The following is a 24,298-nucleotide window of genomic DNA, read 5'->3' as shown; positions in this document are numbered from 1 at the left end:
ATGCCAGACAAACCTGAGGATGGAAGACTGCAAGGCTCTCAAATCCTTCTTAGGTATGGGAACTGGAATAGTTTCCATCACATATAATAATTTGGGCAATATGGTCATTTTGACCGCTGCAATGCGCCCTAGTAGAGAAATCGGCAGGGGCATCCACTTAGTCATGAGCGAATTAAGTTCCTGAAAAATGGGTAAAAAATTATGGGCATAGAGAGTTTTATATGTTTTTGTTAATTTCACTCCCAAATATTTAAGGGTAGTATCATTCCACTTGAAATGGAAACTGCTTTGCAGAGTACTCAATATATCTGGTGGAATATTAATAGATAAAGCCTCTGTTTTAGATGTATTAATCTTATAGCCAGATAGTCTGCCATATTCCCTTAACGTCTGGAATAGGTTTGGTAACGAGGTATGTAGGTTTGTCAAGGCAATGTCACGGCCATGGCCATGACCGTGACTCCTTAACCGCATGCGGTTGCCTGCGGTTTGTTTTTGGTTGTTCAACCACAGGTGAGGGCTGCTTGTGTGTGGCCTCACTTGTGGTTGCCGCGGGCAACAAGTGTTTGCAGATTGTCGCAGATAGCAGCCTGAGCTGGTGCTAGGCAGCTTGCGGCATCTTCATGCGGTTACACCTAGCTACCGCTATGTTAGGTGTGTGTATATGTATGTATGGTGTGCACTGTTTATGTTAAGTGTGCACTGAGACCTTTCCCTTCACTGTGGCTGCTCGCAGCAACGTTTTGTATAGTGTGTACATGTGGTGGCAGTGTCCCGGCCTTCGGGCTGACTTCCAGGACATGGTAGCCACCCATGTCGTTGCTTGTGGCAACAGCCACAGTGTGACTTTCGTTTTGACACTTCCCCTTTAAGTTGGTGTTTTCCCTTTCCTGTGGTGCTGGAAGGGTTAACTCCCTTCCCAGTGTGTGTGATGTCACTGGGTGTGTCTGACTGTTGGGTGTGGCCTCTTAGGCCTATATAGCCTTGGTGTTTGGCATGGCTCAGTAGGTTGCTCCAGCTATGTGTTTACCAACTGCCAGTGAGAGCCACCCTTGTGGTTCATAAAATATAATGTCACATTTAGGTTATGTTCATCTTTATGTGTGATGTCTATGTGATGTCTGTTGGGATTTTCCTTATGTTGTTTAGTGCAGCTTATGGATCTGGATTCCTGTTTGCACAGGGATCCAGTCAGCAAGGCTGTGGCAGGTAGGTCGAACTCGGATAGTTCACCTGCCATATCCGTAAGACTGTTTGTGTTCCCCTTTTCCCTGCAGCTTGGCCAGTGAGACCCCTGTTCCTCCGTGTCCAGTAGGAACAGGCCGTCTTACCTTGACTCCTAGCCCAGGGACCGGTCAGAGGGTGAGTTAGGGATCCGAGGTTCCTGCGCATGGGTCCTCCTACCATCAAGGTCGGCCCATGCAGGTAGGAGACAGGGTCAGCGTTAGGGACACTTTAGGAGGTGACCTGCTCCCTAATCCTGTTGTCCTGGCCGAGCAGCCACAACATCATCTGGCATCGCACGGCTGAGGATTTTCCCCATCCTCAGCCGTGACAGGCAAGAAGTATATCGTCAGCGAAGAGTGATAATTTAAAGGTCACCTTATTGACCTCTACTCCTTGAATATCAGGGTGGGCCCGTATTAATGCTGCTAAAGGCTCTATGCAGAGTACGAAGAGTAGGGGGGATAGCAGGCAACCCTGTCGAGTTCCGTTCCGAATAGTTATCATGTTGGACTGGGCATGTGTCGTTTTTACAAAAGCCGTTGGGCGGGTATAAAGAGCACAAATGGCATTCATAAAAGGCCCCCCTATACCAAAACACCGCAATGTAAAAAACAAAAAAGGCCAGCTTAGGCGGTCAAAGGCCTTTTCTGCATCCAGGCCCAATATTAACGCCTGCTGTTTCCGTCTGTTAATGATGTCTATCAAATCTATAGCCCTTCTCGTATTATCGCCCCCTTGGTGATTTAATACAAAGCCGACTTGATCTTTATGGATCAAGCTCGGGAGCAGGCTAGCAAGCCTGTTCGCAAGAAGTTTCGTAAATATCTTTAAGTCTGAATTAAGGAGGGCTATAGAACGATAGTTGGAGCAATCCATATGATCCTTCTCAGGTTTTGGAATAAGGGTGATGAAGGATTGAAGCATTGTCTCTGGTATAGGAGAGCCCTCCAGGAAAGAATTAAATATCTTGGCCATGTACGGAGGGAAGGTGTCTACGTATGTCTTGTAGTAAAGGTATGGCAGACCATCAGGACCAGGTGACTTGCGATTAGGGAGGTTCTTTATCACTTCTAATATTTCTTCAGCTGTGGACAACCACTTTAACCTCCTCAGGACCGCCGTACGCAGGATTGCGTCTTTGCGGCGGTCCTGTTGTTCTGGGTGGACGCGCCGGTGCGTCCTCTCGCGAGACGCGAGATTTCGTGCATTGCCGGCCCGCGCATGCGCATCGCGGGCCGGCAAAAGTTAAAGAAGTATTTCGTCACCAGTCTGCCAGCCACTATCATTGGCTGGCAGGCTGGCGATTTTCAAAAAATCAAATCAGAAGCCAGATAACAGATCATATTAATAAATATGATCTGTTATATGGCTTCTCTGCTTCTCTGCTGGTCCTTTTCGTCGGTTGGATCCAGCAGAGAAGCAGAGATCACTGTGAGTACCCACCAACACTACACCTTAGCCCCTGATCACCTTCCATCACCCCCATCATCCTAATTAACCCCTTGATCGCCCCCTGTCAATCACTTAGTGAAAGACAAAAAGTGATCAGTGTAAACTGTCACTTTTTTTTTCCACTAGTATTGGCTGTTAGGTTTTAGGGATAGTTTAGGCTCCTTGGTTAGGTAGTTAGCGTCAGTTAGCGCCCAGCCCACCGCACCGCAGTCACTTTTATTCGCTGTTTAGCGTATCGCTAATCAGCATTTGTACTTTTATAGTATCTGTAAGTGATCAAAACTGATCACGGTCAGATCTATAATAGTATTAGTGTCACCTTAGTTCGCCCTCCACTCAAAACGCAGTGTTTGCCCGATCAGGCCTGATCGGTCGCCCACACGTGCGTTCACCCACGCCCGCCCCACCGCAGTGACAAAAAAAAATTTGTTTTTTGATCACTGCACATTCACTTTACACGCACTGCGGCGATAAAAAAATCAGTTTTGATATTTTTTATCAACCGCAGCGGCCTCCGGTACTTCGCTAGCCTCCCCTTTGTAAGACAGGCTTGCTTTTTTTCTTGGGTAGTCTCAGGTAATACCCCTAAATTTAGTAGTCCAAAATGTCAAACAGGGGGTATTCTTCTGAAGAGGCCTACAGGATTCTGACCCAGTCGGATGAGGAGTGGGAACCCTCATCTGACGAATCTAGCGGGTCAGAATATGAACCTGTGGAAAGCAGTGGCTCTCTGACCCAAAGTTCGGACGAGGAGGTGGAGGTCCCTGGCAGCACCAGGCGTACCCGGCCCCGTGTCGCTAGACCACAGGTTATGCAGGATCCGCTTCAAGAGCAGCAGAGTGGGGCTGTCGCTGCCGGATCACGTGGTGAGGCATACACCAGCAGCGCAGCCCTTCCTGGACCTAGTACCAGCACTGCCGTACAACATGTTGACGTGGCGAGCACCAGAAGGGCAGTTGAAGCTGGTATGGTGGCACGTGCACTAGTTACCTCGTCGCAGCCACCGCGCAGACAGGCCCGTAGAGCCCCTAGAATCCCTGAGGTGCTGGCAAACCCTGATTGGCAGTCACCAACTTCAGCCGCACCTGTAGTTCCCCCTTTCACCGCCCAGTCTGGAGTTCGGGTTGAGACGGCTCAAATCGGTTCGGCCCTGGGATTTTTTGAGCTGTTCTTGACTGCGGAGCTCTTGGACTTAGTCGTGGCAGAGACAAACCGGTATGCCACACAATTTATATCCGCCAACCCGGGAAGCTCTTATGCCCAGTCTTTCCGGTGGAAACCAGTCCAAGTTTCCGAACTTAAAATTTTTCTGGGCCTTCTCCTCAACATGGGTCTAACTAAAAAGCATGAATTGCGGTCATATTGGTCCACGAACCCGATTCATCACATGCCCATGTTCTCTGCTGCTATGTTCAGGACACGATTTGAGACCATCCTGCGTTTCCTGCACTTTAGCGACAACACCACCTCCCGTCCCAGAGGCCACCCAGCTTTTGACCGGCTCCACAAAATTCGGCCCCTCATAGACCATTTCAACCAGAAATTTGCAGATTTGTATACCCCCGAGCAAAACATCTGCGTAGACGAGTCCCTAATACATTTTACCGGGCGCCTTGGCTTCAAACAATACATCCCAAGCAAGCGTGCCCGGTATGGGGTCAAATTGTATAAGCTCTGTGAAAGGGCCACAGGCTATACCCACAAATTTCGGATCTATGAGGGAAAAGATCAGACCCTGGAGCCGGTCGGTTGCCCTGACTACCTGGGGAGCAGTGGGAAGACAGTCTGGGACTTGGTGTCACCCTTATTCGGCAAGGGGTACCATCTTTATGTGGACAATTTTTACACAAGTGTGGCCCTCTTTAGGCATTTGTTTCTAGAACGGATTTGCGCCTGTGGCACCGCGCGAACTAGTCGCGTGGGCTTCCCCAACGGCTTGTAACCACCCGTCTTGCAAGGGGGGAGAGGGCTGCCTTGTGTAACGAAGAACTGCTCGCGGTGAAATGGAGAGACAAGCGTGACGTTTACATGCTCTCCTCCATTCACGCAGACACGACAATCCAAATTGAAAGGGCAACCCGTGTCATTGAAAAGCCCCTCTCAGTCCACGACTATAATGCGCTCATGGGAGGGGTGGACTTCAATGACCAGATGTTGGCTCCCTATTTAGTTTCCCGCAGAACCAGACGCTGGTATAAGAAGGTGTCTGTATATTTAATTCAATTGGCTGCCTATAATAGTTTTGTTCTCTACAGTAAGGCTGGGAGAACAGGATCCTTCCTCAAATTCCAGGAAGAGATCATCGAGAACCTCATTTATCCGGGAGGTTCCGTGGCCCCATCCACCAGTGTAGTTAGCCGTCTACACGAGCGACATTTCCCCAGTGTCGCTGGTACCTCAACCCAACCGCCACCCCGAAAAAAATGTCGTGTCTGTAGCAGGAGTGGAATAAGGCGTGACACCCGCTATTTCTGTCCTGACTGTCCGGACCACCCTGCCCTATGCTATGGTGAGTGTTTCCGGAAGTACAACACACAGGTACACCTAGCATAGGGATCACATCTCACCAGGACAGGCACACAGGGCTATTAGGGCCCTTTCTCTCACAGCTGCTGCAAACCTCTCCTTTCACCTGGGATAAAGTGCATAACGTACTTCGCCACATCTTTGGGCGATTTGCGCTTTGCACATTGTCCCATGGGGAAGGAGAGGTTTGTTCTATAAAAGTAAAAAAAACTAAACAAAAAAAAAATTACCGGTAAGTAAAAAAGTTAAAAAAGTTAAAAAAAGTTAATATGTTCTGTTCTAAAGTTAATAAAGTTATTGCTTTGCGGCCTGGTTTTTTCTTTTTTGTTTTGTTTTTTTTACCTTCCAGGTGGACCAACCGATCGACCAGCTGCAGCACTGATGTGCATTCGGACAGAAGCATTGCGCTGCTGTCAGATTACACGCAAGTCGGTGTATGCGGCGCTGCAAGACGAGATTTCTCCTCTGCAGTAAAAGATACATTTGCCGAGGCATATGAGCTGAGGAGGTGGCGGTGTTCATATACTTTGGCAAACACTTTGTATATATAAAAAAAAAAAATCCCGGCAATGATTTATTCATCCACATCGATTGATGTGAATGGAGAAATCTGGTTTGCCAGGGCATACGAGCTGAAGTGGGTATGGATGTTGGGCGGAGCTCCTATGTCCTGGCAGACGCCTTTCCCCTCCTTTTTCTTTTTTTGGCAGAGATTTTTTCATCCACATTGATCGATGCGAATGAAGAAATCTGTGCCGTTCATTTTTTTCTTTCAGCCCAGAGGCTGAACGGAAAAAAAAAATCTCATTACCCGTATGCTCAATATAAGGAGAATAGCAGAAACTCCTAATGCTGGGCATACATGTAATGATTGCGGAGACCCTCAAATGCCAGGGCAGTACAAACACCCCACAAATAACACCATTTTGGAAAGAAGACACCCCAAGGTATTCGCTGAGGGGCATATTGAGTCCATGAAAGATTGAAATTTTTGTCCCAAGTTAGCGGAAAGGGAGACTTTGTGAGAACAAAATCAAAAAAATCAATTTCCGCTAACTTGTGCCAAAAATTTTTTTTTTCAATGAACTCACCATGCCCCTCATTGAATACCTTGGGGTGTCTTCTTTCCAAAATGGGGTCACATGTGGGGTATTTATACTGCCCTGGCATTTTAGGGGCCCCAAAGCGTGAGAAGAAGTCTGGTATCCAAATGTCTAAAAATGCCCTCCTAAAAGGAATTTGGGCCCCTTTGCCCACCTAGGCTGCAAAAAAGTGTCACACATCTGGTATCTTTGTATTCAGGAGAAGTTGAGGAATGTGTTTTGGGGTGTCTTTTTACATATACCCATGCTGGGTGAGATAAATATCTTGGTCAAATGCCAACTTTGTATAAAAAAATGGGAAAAGTTGTCTTTTGCCAAGATATTTCTCTCACCCAGCATGGGTATATGTAAAATGACACCACAAAACACATTCCCCACCTTCTCCTGAGTACGGAGATACCAGATGTGTGACACTTTTTTGCAGCCTAGGTGGGCAAAGGGGCCCACATTCCAAAGAGCACCTTTCGGATTTCACAGGTCATTTACCTACTTACCACACATTAGGGCCCCTGGAAAATGCCAGGGCAGTATAACTACCCCACAAGTGACCCCATTTTGGAAAGAAGACACCCCAAGGTATTCCGTGAGGGGCATGGCAAGTTCCTAGAATTTTTTTTTTTTTGTCACAAGTTAGTGGAAAATGATGATTTTTTTTTTTTTTTTTCATACAAAGTCTCATATTACACTAACTTGTGACAAAAAACTTCCATGAACTCACTATGCCCATCAGCGAATACCTTGGGGTCTCTTCTTTCCAAAATGGGGTCACTTGTGGGGTAGTTATACTGCCCTGGCATTCTAGGGGCCCAAATGTGTGGTAAGGAGTTTGAAATCAAATTCTGTAAAAAATGACCTGTGAAATCCGAAAGGTGCTCTTTGGAATATGGGCCCCTTTGCCCACCTAGGCTGCAAAAAAGTGTCACACATCTGGTATCTCCGTACTCAGGAAAAGGTGGGGAATGTGTTTTGGGGTGTCATTTTACATATACCCATGCTGGGTGAGAGAACTATCTTGGCAAAAGACAACTTTTCCCATTTTTTTATACAAAGTTGGCATTTGACCAAGATATTTATCTCACCCAGCATGGGTATATGTAAAAAGACACCCCAAAACACATTCCTCAACTTCTCCTGAGTACGGAGATACCAGATGTGTGACACTTTTTTGCAGCCTAGGTGGGCAAAGGGGCCCACATTCCAAAGAGCACCTTTCGGATTTCACAGGTCATTTTTTACTGAGTTTGATTTCAAACTCCTTACCACACATTTGGGCCCCTAGAATGCCAGGGCAGTATAACTACCCCACAAGTGACCCCATTTCGGAAAGAAGAGACCCCAAGGTATTCGCTGATGGGCATAGTGAGTTCATGGAAGTTTTTATTTTTTGTCACAAGTTAGTGGAATATGAGACTTTGTAGGAAAAAAAAAAAAATCATAATTTTCCACTAACTTGTGACAAAAAATAAAAAATTCTAGGAACTCGCCATGCCCCTCACGGAATACCTTGGGGTGTCTTCTTTCCAAAATGGGGTCACTTGTGGGGTAGTTATACTGCCCTGGCATTCTAGGGGCCCAAATGTGTGGTAAGGAGTTTGAAATCAAATTCTGTAAAAAATGACCTGTGAAATCCGAAAGGTGCTCTTTGGAATATGGGCCCCTTTGCCCACCTAGGCTGCAAAAAAGTGTCACACATCTGGTATCTCCGTACTCAGGAGAAGGTGGGGAATGTGTTTTGGTGTGTCATTTTATATATACCCATGCTGGGTGAGAGAAATATCTTGGCAAAAGACAACTTTTCCCATTTTTTTATACAAAGTTGGCATTTGACCAAGATATTTATCTCACCCAGCATGGGTATATGTAAAAAGAATTTGATTTCAAACTCCTTACCACACATTTGGGCCCCTAGAATGCCAGGGCAGTATAACTACCCCACAAGTGACCCCATTTTGGAAAGAAGAGACCCCAAGGTATTCGCTGAGATAAATATCTTGGTCAAATGCCAACTTTGTATAAAAAAATGGGAAAAGTTGTCTTTTGCCAAGATATTTCTCTCACCCAGCATGGGTATATATAAAATGACACCCCAAAACACATTCCCCACCTTCTCCTGAGTACGGAGATACCAGATGTGTGACACTTTTTTGCAGCCTAGGTGGGCAAAGGGGCCCATATTCAAAGAGCACCTTTCGGATTTCACAGGTCATTTTTTACAGAATTTGATTTCAAACTCCTTACCACACATTTGGGCCCCTAGAATGCCAGGGCAGTATAACTACCCCACAAGTGACCCCATTTTGGAAAGAAGAGACCCCAAGGTATTCGCTGATTGGCATAGTGAGTTCATAGAACTTTTTATTTTTTGTCACAAGTTAGTGGAATATGAGACTTTGTAAGAAAATAAAAAAAAAAAAAAAAATCATCATTTTCCGCTAACTTGTGACAAAAAATAAAAAGTTCTATGAACTCACTATGCCCATGAGCGAATACCTTAGGGTGTGTACTTTCCGAAATGGGGTCATTTGTGGGGTGTTTGTACTGTCTGGCCATTGTAGAACCTCAGGAAACATGACAGGTGCTCAGAAAGTCAGAGCTGCTTCAAAAAGCGGAAATTCACATTTTTGTACCATAGTTTGTAAACGCTATAACTTTTACCCAAACCATTTTTTTTTTACCCAAACATTTTTTTTTTATCAAAGACATGTATAACAATAAATTTAGAGCAAAATTTATATATGGATCTCGTTTTTTCTGCAAAATTTGACAACTGAAAGTGAAAAATGTCATTTTTTTGCAAAAAAATCGTTAAATTTCGATTAATAACAAAAAAAGTTAAAATGTCAGCAGCAATGAAATACCACCAAATGAAAGCTCTATTAGTGAGAAGAAAAGGAGGTAAAATTCATTTGGGTGGTAAGTTGCATGACCGAGCAATAAACGGTGAAAGTAGTGTAGGTCAGAAGTGTAAAAAGTGGCCTGGTCTTTCAGGGTGTTTAAGCACTGGGGGCTGAGGTGGTTAATGTGGTCATAAAAAAAAATAAAAAATCAGCTATAAATGTTATCGAGCAGAAAAAGAAACACACTCACCTCTTCCTTTTCCTGGATATCAATCACCGACACTTTGGTGGTCCTTTTGTTTTCAAGCACCCAGCACGTGACCACAGCAGTTATTCTATTCACTTCTACGGGACTGTTGATGGTGTGGTGGTCATACATGCAAACCACTGCTCCATTCTCATGGGGCACTTTTGGACCTCCGTTCAGGGACCAGACACTTGTGGATAAGGGGATATGTATTGTCAGTGGGAAAACTCCTTTATTGTAATCCCTGACCTATTTCTCCCTTGTTTATTGGCAGGAGGTCAGTGCATTTGGAGACGATGGAGAAGGAGATATCTTAGATGACTGGACTGTACTCTGCAATGGGGAATTCTGGCAGCGCAATGAAGAAGTGAGGTTCAAGCACGCGTCTACAAACGTACTGCTGTCTGTCACAGGAGAACAATATGGGCGTCCTATAAATGGACAGAGAGAAGTGCATGGCATGACCTACGCAGGTCCACATAACTACTGGAAAGTGATGGAAGGTATCTTCATGAAACCTAGTGAACCTCCACGGACTGACTTCACTCACTCCGAGTTATGATAGGACTCAGACTGGTCTAGGTCTTTCAGTCTTCTTAACCATACAGTGTTGACTTCCCTGAGGATTTCTCCAGGGTCCCACAAAGTACACTTTGAAGAGCAATTAACAGTGAAATATGGGGCACAGTTTGGATGTTGCACCCTTGTGTCATTTATTATTATTATTATTGTTATTTCATATTTTATGTTATGGCAGCAAAGGGCCGGACTGATCCGTGAGCATGACTGCAGTTGAAAAAAATATCATTCTGTATTATCGTCTCTGCAGCAAATGGTTTTTAAAATTATATTAAAAAAAATTCAATTGTGGTTCTCAATTTTATTTATTTTTTGTCCTTATCCCATGTTTTGTTTTTGTCACTTTTATATTATCCTTATCATACGTTTATCTAGCTTGATAAAACTGCAGATATTCTGTTATACTTACATTGTAATGTATGTATATGCTTGTAAAGAGGTTGTCCCATCTGACCATTTGTGGTATGGCGACAAGATATGCCATAAATATTCCTTAGATGTGGGTGCCAAAAAGGTTGGACCGACATCTGTCTCAAAAATACAAGTCTTCCATGAATTGAGCTGCAAGGGCTCAGCTATATTCAGTAGTCCCATAGCAGTGAATGGAAAAAGCTGTGGGGTGTACTCTCCATTCATGGTGGAGCCCCATTCTTGAGAGGGTAGTGGGTACAAGAGGTGGGAGGTGCACCTATTGGACATAATTGCCATATGCTGTTGATACGCTATAAATGTCCAGAACAACCCTTGTCCATATGTCCTACTACATCATAGGGACTTCATAGAACTCCTTTCCTGGTAGGCCCATATGAACAGGCATTGATTTGAATAAAAAACGAGCATGTAATGTTGCTTGGCCACAGCTGCCCCTGCCTGAGGTGAGAGAAGCCAGACCAGCGGCGATCAGCTAATTTTATAAGGAAACTGCGTCCATACTAAACTGTAACTGCAGGTATAAGAACAATCATTGTTTCACAGATTCCAATACAGATAGTTTCTTTAACCTTGCTGTGCTAAGGCTGTGTTCACACTTTGCGCAGGGTATATGCATCTGTAGGCCTTGGTGTTGTGGGGTGGTCTAGAAGACTAGGATGCTGAGCAATATCCAACAACCTACACAACCATGCAGTGCAGATATGAGGTGGCTGGGACGGGAGCTGCTACAAATAAGTGGTTGCACCCTGAAATTTTTGAAAATTGTGGACACACTCCTTTTCCTAAGACTCCACCACCTTCCATGTATGCCCCCACCCCTTTCATGATGTGTCCTTCATGCCCTGTGAGGGGATTTACAAACCCCTCTGGGAATTCAGGAGGTCTTCCCTTTTTGGGAGCCTCCTGTATGTTTCAGGAGAGTTGCCAACTCTTCTCTATACATACCTACTCACTAAACGTATAACTTAATTACAGACCTACATGTCCATTATATAAATGGGCAGGGCGTTAACTAAGCACTGAGAGAAGGGTAAAAGATATACAGAGGGCACAGCACTATTGCTGTTAGGTTGGGTTCACAAGAGCATTATCACACTCTGGTCTTCTGCTTTCACCGGAGCAGAAGAACAAATATAATGGAAGTGCTAAATTGAGCACAAATCTTAAAGTAAAAGAACGAAGCAAGCGCCATTAACTATAACTGGGTCTGCTCTGGATGCTGCTTCTTTACCAGACACAAAAAAATCCAGCATGCAGGACTTTTTTGTCTGGTCTTTTTGACAGAATCTGTGACAGATAGCCACTTGCTCATGATGAAGGAGAAATCTTGATCCCCGAAACGCGTTGAGCCACATATTTTCCATTAAAGGTGATTTGATCAGAAGCACACTGCCTGCTGCCATCATTCACTGAGACTCTACACACGATCCTGGCCAGGGGAAAATCGTCACAGGTGTTTTATGCTTATCCTGTTGACGACCCCCCAGTGAAGTAAGTGCCTCACTGGATGTTTTCTCATCCATTCTATTCCTTGTTTTTAACCTTTGCCTTCAACCTTCCATGTAAACCACAGCAGGGACCTTATTTTATTTAAATTTTCAACTTTTATTTCAACTGTTTAAAAAGTTTTTTTCATAAAAATAGTTTTTTACCTATATACATAATATGCTAGTACTATAGCACCATGATACCAAAATCTTGACATTTTTTAGTGCATTTTTGCTCGGTCTGGCGTCTTTTGTACCTTCCCCTCATTATATAAATGGGCAGGGCGTTAACTAAGCACTGAGATAAGGGTAAAAGATATACAGAGGGCACAGCACTATTGCTGTTAGGTTGGGTTCACAAGAGCGTTATCACACTCTGGTCTTCTGCTTTCACCGGAGCAGAAGAACAAATATAATGGAAGTGCTAAATTGAGCACAAATCTTAAAGTAAAAGAACAAAGCAAGCGCCATTAACTATAACTGGGTCTGCTCTGGATGCTGCTTCTTTACCAGACACAAAAAAAATCCAGCATGCAGGACTTTTTTGACTGGTCTTTTTGACAGAATCTGTGACAGAGGACCCGACAACGCAGATGTGGATAGATAGTATCAGATCAAAGTACAGCATCAGATGCATATTTAGCACACAAATGCAGGGCTGTGGAGTCGAGGAGTCGGAGGCAATATTGGGTACCTGGAGTCAGTCGGCAAAAAATACTCCGACTCCTACTAGATTTAAATTGGAATAAAAAAATAAAAAAAGCAAGTTTAAATGTCCCAATTCACAAAAAGTTATAATTAATTACGGTATTTTTCGCCCTATAAGACGCACCTAGGTTTTTGAGGAGGAAAATAAGAAAAAAAATATTTTGAATCAAAACGTGTGCTTTTGGTGGGTTTTGAACTAATGGTGGTCTGTGGATGGCACTGTTATGGGGGATCATTGTGGGGGCATCTGTGGATGACACATATATAGCGTCTTATCTTGTGTCATCCACAGATCCCCCCCCCCATAACAGTGTCCCTGTGTAGTGAATGGGGGCCGGCATCTGTTTCTGTAATGGCAGCGAGGCCCGGTGCCTGCTTTATTAATAAAGTGAGCTACGCTACGAGCACCCACCCAGCCACCTGACTGCCAAGAAGTTAGTAGTAAGTAGTACAGCGCTAGATTTAAGATGATTGGAATACTTTAACAATACCCACAAGTTAGATATGATTACTGTATACTACAGTGAGCGGGGCCCGGTGTAGTAGAATACAGTGACTGCACCGGGCCCCGCTGCCATTACAGAAACAGATGCCGGCCCCCAGCCCCTCCTCCCTCTCAGCCTATTCACCGGACGGTCGCAGCAATCGCCTCATAAAACGCACTGCTATTTTCCCCCCACTTTTGTGAAAAATACGGTACCTCTCTACTGTAAGAATAAAGGCCAATGCATGCAGTGCGTCACGTTACCACAAAACGAACACGTTAAGTGACCATGAAGAAGCATGCTTTTCATATGCTTCACTATATGGCACGCAACGCACAGTTAAGGAGCGGCAATACTTATACTTTGCATTGTGTTGTGTTCCGCTGTTACAGGGAACGCAACGCCCATGGTTAACCTAGCCTCTCACTGATAACTGGTTAAGTAAATATGTTTTTTGCAGGACTAGACACTTGTATAAGTGAAGGGAATGGATAGTCAATAGTTCAGACTGAAGCTGTAAACCATTTGAAAAACTGCTGTCATTCAGCTAAGGCTATAAAACCTTGTAAACTCAGATTGTTAGCTTAAACTTTAAACATGACTATGGGATTCTACTAGGGAAAACATGTTTTACAATAAATGCCCCTTCCCCTGCCCCGTCCTGGATACCCCCACAGCCCGATCTTCAGCAGAAGATCAGCACAAAGGAGAAGGCAGCAGCTTCCTAGCCAGTAGTTCTGTGGTAATGACATGTATGTTGCCTTTCTTTCCTTCAAGGAATGTATAAAATACATTCGCATATTAAATACAGAGTCGTCTGGGAATCTGAGTCGGAAGTACCAAAAACTGAGGAGTCGGAGTTGGAGTCAGAGCATTTATCTACCGACTCCACAGCCCTGCACAAATGCAGTGCTAGAACTACATAATTACAATGCTGAAACTAAGCACAGAATGTAGATACAGCACTAGAACAAAGCTCATAACACAAATACTACACCATAACCAAGTTCACTACATAAATGCAGCACCAGAATTAAGCCTATAAGTCAAATACAGGGCCAGAACCAAGCTCACTACAGAAATACAGCACCAAAATTAAAAATAGCTTTAAAGTCATCAATATGTGATCTGTAGGAGTCTTACTTCCAGAATCTCAGCCTCTTCCTCCTCTTTTGATATCATATCCATTGGTCACATGGCCTTTTTGCAGCTCAATCCCATTACAGTACAAAAATATCCTCTTATGTGTGCCAATACAAAAAATGCGCACAAAGTATACGAACTGTGATGTCACACGCAAGAATAAAGCACATATGCTGTCACAGAGCAAAAATATGCAAAAAGTAAAGCTTAACAAAAGAGATATTGCAAACAGCAGAAGTAACCATGAGGCTCCATTGAAACACTGAAAGAGCATTCACACGACCGTATTTTCGGTCCACATCAGATCAGCATTTTTTGCGGATCAGATGGGGACCCATTCATTACAGTGGGCCCTGTAAAAAAATTTAATAAAAATAGAGCATGTCCTATTCTTATCCGTTTAGCAGACAAGAATAAGCATTTCCAACAAAGGGCAAGACGTGCTGATCCACAAATGCGGAATGCACAAGGCTGGTATTCATGTTTTGCGGATCTACAATTTGAGGTCTGCAAAATGGATACGGTCGTGTGAATGCTCCCTTAGAATAGGTCATATTAAATTATCCATGTATATGTTTTTACTAGAGATGAGTGAAGTTTTCAAAAATTTGATTCGGACGCTTCCTTGAATTTTTCCAACAAATTCAATTAGAATTAATTAGTGATGAAGCGCGTTAAAAATCAGCTATTTGCCGGCTGCAGGGTGCGTGTATATGGGTGTACATCACTGTGCATTGCAGAAACATTCATAGCTAGTCCGCTGTGGTAGTGAAACAATTATTGTGCATTCGTATGACAGGCCGTTGACAGGCGTCAAACTTAGAATCAGTTCACACTTAGAATCAGCCTTAGGCCTCTTTCACACTTGCGTTGTCCGGATCCGGCGTGTACTCCACTTGCCGGAATTACACGCCGGATCCGGAAAAACGCAAGTGTACTGAAAGCATTTGAAGACGGAACCGTCTTCCAAATGCGTTCAGTGTTACTATGGCACCCAGGACGCTATTAAAGTCCTGGTTGCCATAGTAGGAGCGGGGAGCGGGGGAGCGGTATACTTACAGTCCGTGCGGCTCCCGGGGCGCTCCAGAATGACGTCAGAGCGCCCCATGCGCATGGATGACGTGATCCATGTGATCACATGATCCATGCGCTTGGGGCGCCCTGACGTCACTCTGGAGCGCCCCGGGAGCCGCACGGACTGTAAGTATACCGCTCCCCCGCTCCCCACTACACTTTACCATGGCTGCCAGGACTTTAGCGTCCCGGCAGCCATGGTAACCACTCTGAAAAAGCTAAATGTCGGCTCCGGCAATGCGCCGAAACGACGTTTAGCTTAAGGCCGGATCCGGATCAATGCCTTTCAATGGGCATTAATTCCGGATCCGGCCTTGCGGCAAGTGTTCCGGATTTTTGGCCGGAGCAAAAAGCGCAGCATGCTGCGGTATTTTCTCCGGCCAAAAAACGTTCCGTTCCGGAACTGAAGACATCCTGATGCATCCTGATGCATCCTGAACGGATTTCTCTCCATTCAGAATGCATTAGGATAATCCTGATCAGGATTCTTCCGGCATAGAGCCCCGACGACGGAACTCTATGCCGGAAGACAAGAACGCAGGTGTGAAAGAGCCCTTACATGTCAAGGACTTAACCTACAGTGGCCCAAGATTCTACTATAGGGTGAAAGAGCCCTATCTTTTTACACCGTCTGCTGATTCCATATAGATTGCTAGAGAACCAGTTCTGTTACACGCTGATACAAGTATGGCCCCCATGACAGAGTGGAGAGAATGTCAGCAGTAAGTTTGTGTTGACGTCACTGTTTATTTTTCCAGCATTTGGTCAGTAATTGATCATTATTGCTAAGGCCAATTGAAAACAGGAGTGGGTCCAAAACAGAGATGACTTGTGATTGGAATATTTGCATGTCTTCTGTGTTTTGTACCCACTCCTGCTTTTAGCTTCCAAATCATGAGCAAATCCTGATGCAAAATACTGACCGTGTGATAGAGACCTTATGGATGCTCCAAAGACAGAATCTGTTGTGTTTTTCATTTTTCAGTTCTTCTGACAGATCAGAAGTGTAAAATCTGGGTATTTTTGATATCTCTTTATATTTTTTCCAAAAAGATGTCATTTATAATGCCCATAAAATGACAACCACTGCTTACATGCTGTTTACTTATATAGAAAAATCTATCCTTGCCATTACCACACTATTTATGTCACTTCCAGAGATTGGTCTGGTCACCACCAAGAAGTTTCCCATCCTCTATTATCTAATATTAGTTATAATAAGTTGCCTACAATGAATGATAAAGAGACACGGACACATTGTTTGCTACCTCATCTGGTGACTTTTATTTATTAAAAGGGCAGAAATTTTGAAATGGCCCTGTTGATGGAAAACCCCTAACTCACAAAGAGTCGTCCTTCAACACTCAGGAGAGGAAAAACCCCCAGTGGAGGAAACCTCTAGGGAGCCATGGCTGAAGGACTGCCCCTCCCCTGGGCAAAGGGGTAAAAAGTCAACATTTTATGTGAAGTAGCTCTGGACAATCAGGTAAATGCCATGTCCAGAATTGAGAACAGAGACCGAGCCCGGAATCTGTCTCTTGATGCAGCAGATTAAATATACATCTGACTGCGGAAAGTCCGGTAAGTGTCATATCCAGTAGCGAGAACAGAGACCAAGCCTGGAATCTGTCTCTTGATGCAGCAGATATAATATATATCTAACTGCGGAAAGTCCGGTAATTGCCATGTCCAATGGTGAGAACAGAGACCAAGCCTGGAATCTGTCTCTTGATGCAGCAGATAAAATATATATCTGACTGCGGAAAGTCCGGTAAATGCCATGTCCAGTGGTGAGAACAGAGACCAAGCCTGGAATCTGTCTCTTGATGCAGCAGATAAAATATATATCTAACTGCGGAAAGTCCGGTAAATGCCATGTTCGGTATTAAATCCAGCAATGTCCAGATGGTTTTAGTTGTCTTCCTGGCACTCCGCCCCTGGTTCTTAACCTTAGATTTTATTGGGGGTTTTCAGGGTCCTGGGTCTTTTTCCTCAGAACGATGGAGATGCCTTCTCGGGACAACTCTAATGACAAACACTGAGAATAAAAGAAAAGGGTCATTTATCATGAAATGGCTTTCTTCAATATATTATCATTAAAAAGCTTACTGGGTGCATGAGACCTTCATGTATAATCTACTCACCTGGAAATCTGTATAATTCATGACAGGGTAAACTGTCAAGCCGAAGAATCCCGTCCACTCACCCACCAGGCCTGTTATAGAGAAGATCTGCAGAAGAGAGAGGGATGGAATAGAAGATATTAGTGCCCAGCAGTACTCACCAGTGGTTCTGGTATGGAGTTGGGTGGGAGGATCACATATCCACCATGAGTTTCTATATCACTATTACATAGGACACATGTGGTTACTTAAGATGGCAAATAGAGACATAAACTCACCTCTTTACAGCTATCAGTGGTACATAGAAGGAAGAAGCTGCCCAAACCTACAGCAACTGGAAGGAGATGTTAAGGAGAAGTAACAGAAGTCTATTAATATTGTGTTTTCTATATTGTCATGTCTCATCTATGCTGCAATGAAGTCACTGGAAGCAGATAATCACCAGTGTATCCAGCACACAACATTAAGACGTATATTGTTATCCACTTGGAAGGTCTTAGGGAAATCAATATAGATATACTAAGGCCAAAACGCCAAAAAACTCCCGCTTAGGACAAACCAAAATGTTATTAAAATGTAACTTGTATTTCTTAATAACTTAAAATGCAAATATATCTACAAAAAATAATTGTACCAGCCGGCTATAAAAGGATACAGATTAGCAGTGCCACAATGGTCACCAAGGTTGATGCCAGTCTAATGTGGCACATGCAACGACTGCTGAGGGATCTCTTGTACAGGCATACAGATTGACACAGGTTGTAAATGGCAAAACTGAAAAATGCCACTCCTGCGCTGATCCTGTGGACGAGGGGATTGGTCTTCAACTAGAATGTAGAGAGAGATATAAATGTCACAATGAGCTCGTTATGGAGATCTGAGAATGCAGAAGAGCAGAGTCCGCAGGTGGAGTGCAATTACACAGGGGCAGTAATACCTAAGGATAGTTACCAGGGGGTATCATGGTAATGTATGCTTCATTCGGCACTATGCCACTGAGCATCAGACACTATGGGGGAGATTTACTAATAGTGTCACAATTTACACTAAGGCCTCTTTCACACTTGCGTTGTTGGGATCCGGCATGCACTTCCGTTGCCGGAGGTGCCTGCCGGATCCGTAACAACGCAAGTGTACTGAAAGCATTTGAAGACGGAACCGTCTTCCAAATGCTTTCAGTGTTACTATGGCACCCAGGACGCTATTAAAGTCCTGGTTGCCATAGTAGTAGCGGGGAGCGGGGGAGCGGTATACTTACAGTCCGTGCGGCTCCCCGGGCGCTCCAGAATGACGTCAGAGCGCCCCATGCGCATGGATGACGTGATCCATGTGATCACGTGATCCATGCGCTTGGGGCGCCCTGACGTCACTCTGGAGCGCCCGGGGAGCCGCACGGACGGTAAGTATGCTGCTCCCCTGCTCCCCGCTACACTTACCATGGCTGTCAGGACTTTAGCGTCCCGGTAGCCATGGTAACTATTCAGAAAAAGCTAAACGTCGGGTCCGGCAATGCGCCGAAACGACGTTTAGCTTAAGGCCGGATCCGGATCAATGCCTTTCAATGGGCATTGATCCCGGATCCGGCCTTGCGGCAAGTCTTCAGGATTTTTGGCCGGAGCAAAAAGCGCAGCATGCTGCGGTATTTTCTCCGGCCAAAAAACGTTCCGTACCGGAACTGAAGACATCCTGATGCATCCTGAACGGATTACTCTCCATTCAGAATGCATTAGGATAATCCTGATCAGTATTCTTCCGGCATAGAGTCCCGACGACGGAACTCTATGCCGGAAGACAATAACGCAAGTGTGAAAGAGCCCTAAGAATACGAATTACAGTCTTGTTATTAGACAAATTTACTATTCTGGTGTATGGACCCAGATTCAGGACAGAAATGTATCTTATACTTTATAGTTTTACAACAAAAAAATTGTCAAGATTTTGGTGCGTTTTGTCGCACATGAAGATGCATTTAGGCCGCACCCCTTTCCTTTAGGCGACACTCCTCCTTATCGGAAAAGGCATAAAAAGCTTAGCAAAGTGTGTAAAACACTTGGCAAATGTGATGCTACACATGGACACCAGTTTTTTGGTGCAAAATGCACATTTTCAAATAGAAATTCCGCCCCTATGTTTTCTATGGAACAAACACTAAATGGGGCCCCAGCCCAGTATATATGTAACACCGGGCCCAAGCATTGACCCCTCTACATGTAATTGTTCTGATTCCTCTGTGTATTTATACTTTATATAAAATCTGACTAACCGAAAATGCGCCGGTCAAGGCTGTCCCAATACACGCAAGCCATCCCATGGCATAGAGGATTCTCTGGCCGATGATATGTCGCTTCTCTGATGGCTCAGAATGAATGATCATGAACCTGTATTTGACGGAAGCAATGCCAGCTCCTGAAATAGACAATACATGTTATCAGTCAGAGATTTCCATAGGTCATTTCTATAAACACTTGCAATAACCTTCAGGAGTCAATGATGATTACAATCTCTAGTGATGGCCACCGCCCAGTGCTGGATAGTGATCATAGATCTGGAGTCACTGAGATCTTCATCATGTAGTCTCCCTATAGGAAGCTGCATCCACTTACCTACAATGGATATAACCATGAAGACGACTGTGAAGACCACCGATTCGGGGAACTCTTCTCCCGTGTTACTGTGAAATAAAGCAAAATATTGGAAGTTACTAGGACATGAGTCGGAAATGTCTCAACAAGAGCAGAGGAGAATTTATGCACTTTTACCTGCCCTGCTATATATCTATTACTTCCCCAGTACACCCAGTGATATAGTCCCTGCGGAGAAGCAGAGGAACTGGGTAAAACTTGTTAAGAAATGAATAATTATTACTATCATCACCACCATTATTATTATTATGACATTTATAGTGGACACATTGATGTTCTATAGACTTATAGTCATTGTGATATTTCCCACATGAACATTAAGATGGAGCTTATTAATAATCCACTAATAGTAATTCTAATGTAATAATACCCTCCCAGGAATGAAACCGCAGTAATACTAATAATTATACTACATAGTCAGGAATCTGGCCCCCGTCCCCTCTTACCTGATGTATGGATATTTTGAATGGCCTAAGATGACAGTAATGGTGGTCGTGGAACAGAGACCTAATAGCATCCATATGGACAAGAAGATAGGCAAGAATGCCAAACCCTTGATCTCCATGATGCAAAGAAAAGATTTGCTCAGCAAAAGCAAAAGCCAATCTGTCTCTCTGTGTATTCACAGTTAATTTGGCCAAGGTAAAGTCAGCCAGTGGTTTTCCTAGACTCAGAACTTGGTGATGTCACTAGCTTCTGTGATATCATCACATATGCTTGAATCTGATTGGTCCTCAGGCTCCTCACTAGTTAATAGGCAGGACCATCACCCCAATAGAGCCAAATACCACAGTCCATCACAAAATACTGCCAGAAGCACAAAATGCATCCCCAAAAACTTCCAATGGCTGGCCCTCTGGGCATCGGTCCACCAGGAAATTTCCCTGTAAGGTCTATGGTCAATCCACCCCTGACGCTCTCCTATCCAAATTACTCCTAATATAAAGCCAGAGATTAAGGTTGTAGGCATTTATTTTTACACTATATCTTGGGGGAGGGGGACAAGGGCTGGTGTTTTTTTTTTTTTTTTTTTGTGCCAGAGTTGATTTTTTAATGCAAATATTGCAAGTATTACAACAGCAAAATCTCCTCAAAACCATACAATATACTGAACCAATGAGGATATGGAGTAATTTAAAACATATCTTTTATTAGTTCCAAAAATAAAATAAATGAGGCTCAAACGATTAACCATAAATTGGTGATAAGGAAAAAAAATAAATTCTTACCACCTCTGGCGTGTGTTGCTGATTCTTTCTTTCCAAGTCCAAAGGGGTAGTAATTATCCTGCAAATCTTGCGTCACAAACACAGAGCACCCGCTCCGATAGGGGTGACCTCGTCCGGAATCTGTCCCTTCAGTGGCCGTATCCCTAAAAAGCCCTCACTTTATTCCCATGGGGCGGGTGCTCTGTGTTTGTGAGGCAGGGACATATAGCCCCTTCCCTACTTACACAGTGTTTTTTAAGGGTAAGATACTTATTGTCCCTATGTAACAATCACAGCGTCCCGCCAAGATATTATTATTTACGGACAGAAAGATCCAGGATGGTAAGATTTACATTTTTTCCTTATTACCAATTTATGGTTAATCGTTTGAGCCTCATTTATTTTATTTTTGGAACTAGTAAAAGCTATGTTTCAAATTACTCCATATCCTCATTGGTTCTGTATGCTCCTTAGTCCTCCACTAAGTTTTGAACTCATTTGAGTGGAGCAGAATCATTGACCAGCCGCCTGTTTTACATGATATTTTTTCACACTTGAAAGTATATCAAAGGAGAGTGCGGGACATAAGATGTTCAGTAAAAGAATGGTTTCCGGATCAGGATGGAGCCGGCAAATGCCATTTCATATGGAGGTAGGGCCAGATTAAGGGTTCCAGAAGTACGGAGTACTCCATTTATTTGGGGCCCACTAAAGCAAAGCTTTCCTCCACCACACACTGGGGGACATATGGACTTATACACTGCTTTAAAATAATTCAGGAGGATTTGTTAGTGCAATAGGCTGGAGCATTTTCCTATAGTGTGCAAGCACGACCACCACTGCTAGATTGCAGGGTGGTTGTAACCACTGGATTCGAGTAGTGTATAATGTGAAGAAAAAATGAATCCGGCCAGCAAAGGAGGGAATTTGGACATTCACAATACATTAGTAAGTGCCTTGTAGTAACTTTCTCTACATGATAAATGCTATTTGCTAGACTCAGAGGAATTCCTGACCATTTCAAGTCTTAGCTGCAAATAGTTTCAATCATAGAATGCATACTGGGGGTTGTCTCTCGGACAGACACCATTTTGTAAGTGACAAGCAAGTGTCAATTATATTCCACAACAGTCCCCCCTTGGATTCTTGATTGTAGAACTTTCCCTGCCTAGTGAACCCTTGGGAATACCATTCGCAATCCTCTTCACCCACAGTGGCGACAACCTACCCCTTTTGGTCAGACTCCCGGTTAATCGGACTTATGATAGTACCCTGGGATTCATCTTTCCCTATCTCGGTACGACATCGTAATTGGTGGGGGAACTGTGTTGAATTTTTTGGTTTCCATTTCTTCTTCACCATATAGCAGCATGATAGGCTGTTCAGTAGTTGAGGTCACAATATTTTCACATATTTTTCAGACACAGGGTACAATGCAACATAACACTACTGACATTAATACTAGCATCAAGACTATCACCATACCTATCTGGGTGAGGAAGGATTTCCAGTTTTTGAACCTTCCAAAGTACTCATCCCATGGGTCTGTTATCCCTGAGTTGCGTTTTAATTCCTCTGAGAGGTTATTGCTTCAGTTACCTTCCCTTTGGGGCCAGTGTTATCTGGGATGTAGGTGCAGCAAGTTTCCCCAATCATTTTACAAACTCCCCCAGTCTCAGCTAGGATCATATCAAGGGCCATCCTGTTCTGAAAGGCCACATCTGAAGTAGCCTCTAACTGTTCTGCAATTCCTTTTAGGGCATCACAGGTGTAGTTTACAAATCTTTGCTGATTATAATATATGTAGTTTATCCAGTTGACGTTCTTGTTGATTGTCACTATTGGGAGTAGGGATTCAAATCCAGCTGCCACCTGATCTCTGGCCTTAAACTCGTTGGGGACCCCCCTTGGGACTCCTATTGCGTCTATACACATGTGGGTCAAAGCTCCCCTGTGGGGAGGCCTCCCTTTTTGACCTCCCTAAATAGGTTTTTTGAGTATACCCTCTAACGGTGGGGTCATCTTCTAGTATGTGAAGGGGCATTATGGCTTTTGCTAGGGCGCATTCACTGGACCAATTGCCTTCTAACCTAGTTCTTATTTTTCCGTCTCCACAGATCCAATAGATGTCCCCCAAAGATACCCTCTGATTATGTGTTTCAGTGGACAGGTTGCTGTAGGATAAGCAGTACCCCTTTGTGAAGTTGCCCAAGAATTTCTGACTGCCACGGTTAAAGTAACAGGTGTAGTTACCGGGATATATGGTTATGCCTTCACCTGGTTTGGGGTTTTTTACTACCAGGGGGTATTTTCTCTTCCACTTTTCACAGGCAGAGTCATTCACACTAGTGTTGGTGTATAGGCTGAGGAAGCAGCTTTCAGTCTCAGGAGGCAGATGCAAGGGCACTGTGCTTAGGTGTGGGCGTGCCCCCCCCCCCCTTGCATATGTAACAGTTCGTCTTATTGTGTGTGTCAGCATTGTATTTCATCCATTCTAACCACAGGTTAGTGTCAGAAAATCCTGTATTGGTGGCCATAGTATCTTCAAAGGTGGGGTCTGCTATTACTGTCATCTGCCTAAGGGAGGTAGTGTAGGGTTTGGATGGACCCTTCTCTATCTTTGTGAGATTATGTAGGTCTTTGAGGTGGAACATGCCCATGTCCCCAGCAGTTGCCCCCATCCAGGTGCCTATAAGGTATGTCCCTGCCTCATTGGGGCTGGGGTTTTCTATTGTGAGGGTAAGTGGCATGTTGGAGCCTGTTTGTCCACTTGGGTGGCATCTTCCACTCTTAAACAGCGTCATGCGGGTAAGCAAGGATTTACCTATTTTGTCTTTTTTGTCTCGGGCACTCTGAGGTCTGTATCCCCATGGGTCACCCGTGTTCCACCTAACTGCTCCCCATGAGTTACACTGTTCCCCATACTAGTTATCAGTGACACAGATGTATGTAGATCTATGGCTGCCCGTTTGGTATATGCTACATTGCCATACTGGCATTGGGCACAATACTAGACTGCAGTAAT

The 24,298-nt window shown here is 44.2% G+C and overlaps 2 protein-coding genes across 2 annotated transcripts in view; one reads left to right on the top strand and one right to left on the bottom strand.

Annotated features, from left to right (window-relative positions):
* Nucleotides 1-16,582: 16,582 nt before the first annotated feature.
* LOC120993639 lies at nucleotides 16,583-22,635 on the bottom strand. Its single transcript, XM_040422117.1, has 7 exons — nucleotides 22,502-22,635; nucleotides 20,027-20,124; nucleotides 19,687-19,829; nucleotides 18,079-18,250; nucleotides 17,702-17,757; nucleotides 17,445-17,531; nucleotides 16,583-17,338 (listed from the first exon to the last, which is right to left on the bottom strand). The coding sequence occupies exons 1-7, from the start codon at nucleotides 22,633-22,635 to the stop codon at nucleotides 17,258-17,260; spliced, it is 771 nt and encodes a 256-aa protein (XP_040278051.1). The 3' UTR covers nucleotides 16,583-17,257.
* A 1,290-nt stretch (nucleotides 22,636-23,925) lies between these two features.
* The window catches only part of LOC120993638 (stromal cell-derived factor 2-like), a 32,337-nt gene continuing 31,964 nt past the window's right edge, over nucleotides 23,926-24,298 (top strand). The window contains exon 1 of the mRNA XM_040422116.1: nucleotides 23,926-24,012. Within this exon, the coding sequence (XP_040278050.1) occupies nucleotides 23,926-24,012 (87 nt within the window). The remainder of the gene's footprint in view (nucleotides 24,013-24,298) is intronic.

This window comes from Bufo bufo, chromosome 3 (genome assembly GCF_905171765.1).
Source record: "Bufo bufo chromosome 3, aBufBuf1.1, whole genome shotgun sequence".
In the NCBI taxonomy this organism is placed as follows: Eukaryota; Metazoa; Chordata; class Amphibia; order Anura; family Bufonidae; genus Bufo; species Bufo bufo.
The sequence above is the reverse complement of the archived record's forward strand: the minus strand, read 5'-3'. Positions and strand labels throughout refer to the sequence as shown.

Coding starts and splice junctions, on each gene's coding strand:
- LOC120993639 (XM_040422117.1), bottom strand. CDS start 22,635: ATGGTGAAGAAGAAATGGAAACCAAAAAATTCAACACAGTTCCCCCAC. Junction 20,125..22,501: donor CGGGAGTCTGACCAAAAGGG/GTAGGTTGTCGC, acceptor CTCATGTCCTAG/TAACTTCCAATATTTTGCTT. Junction 19,830..20,026: donor CATGGTTATATCCATTGTAG/GTAAGTGGATGC, acceptor TGTCTATTTCAG/GAGCTGGCATTGCTTCCGTC.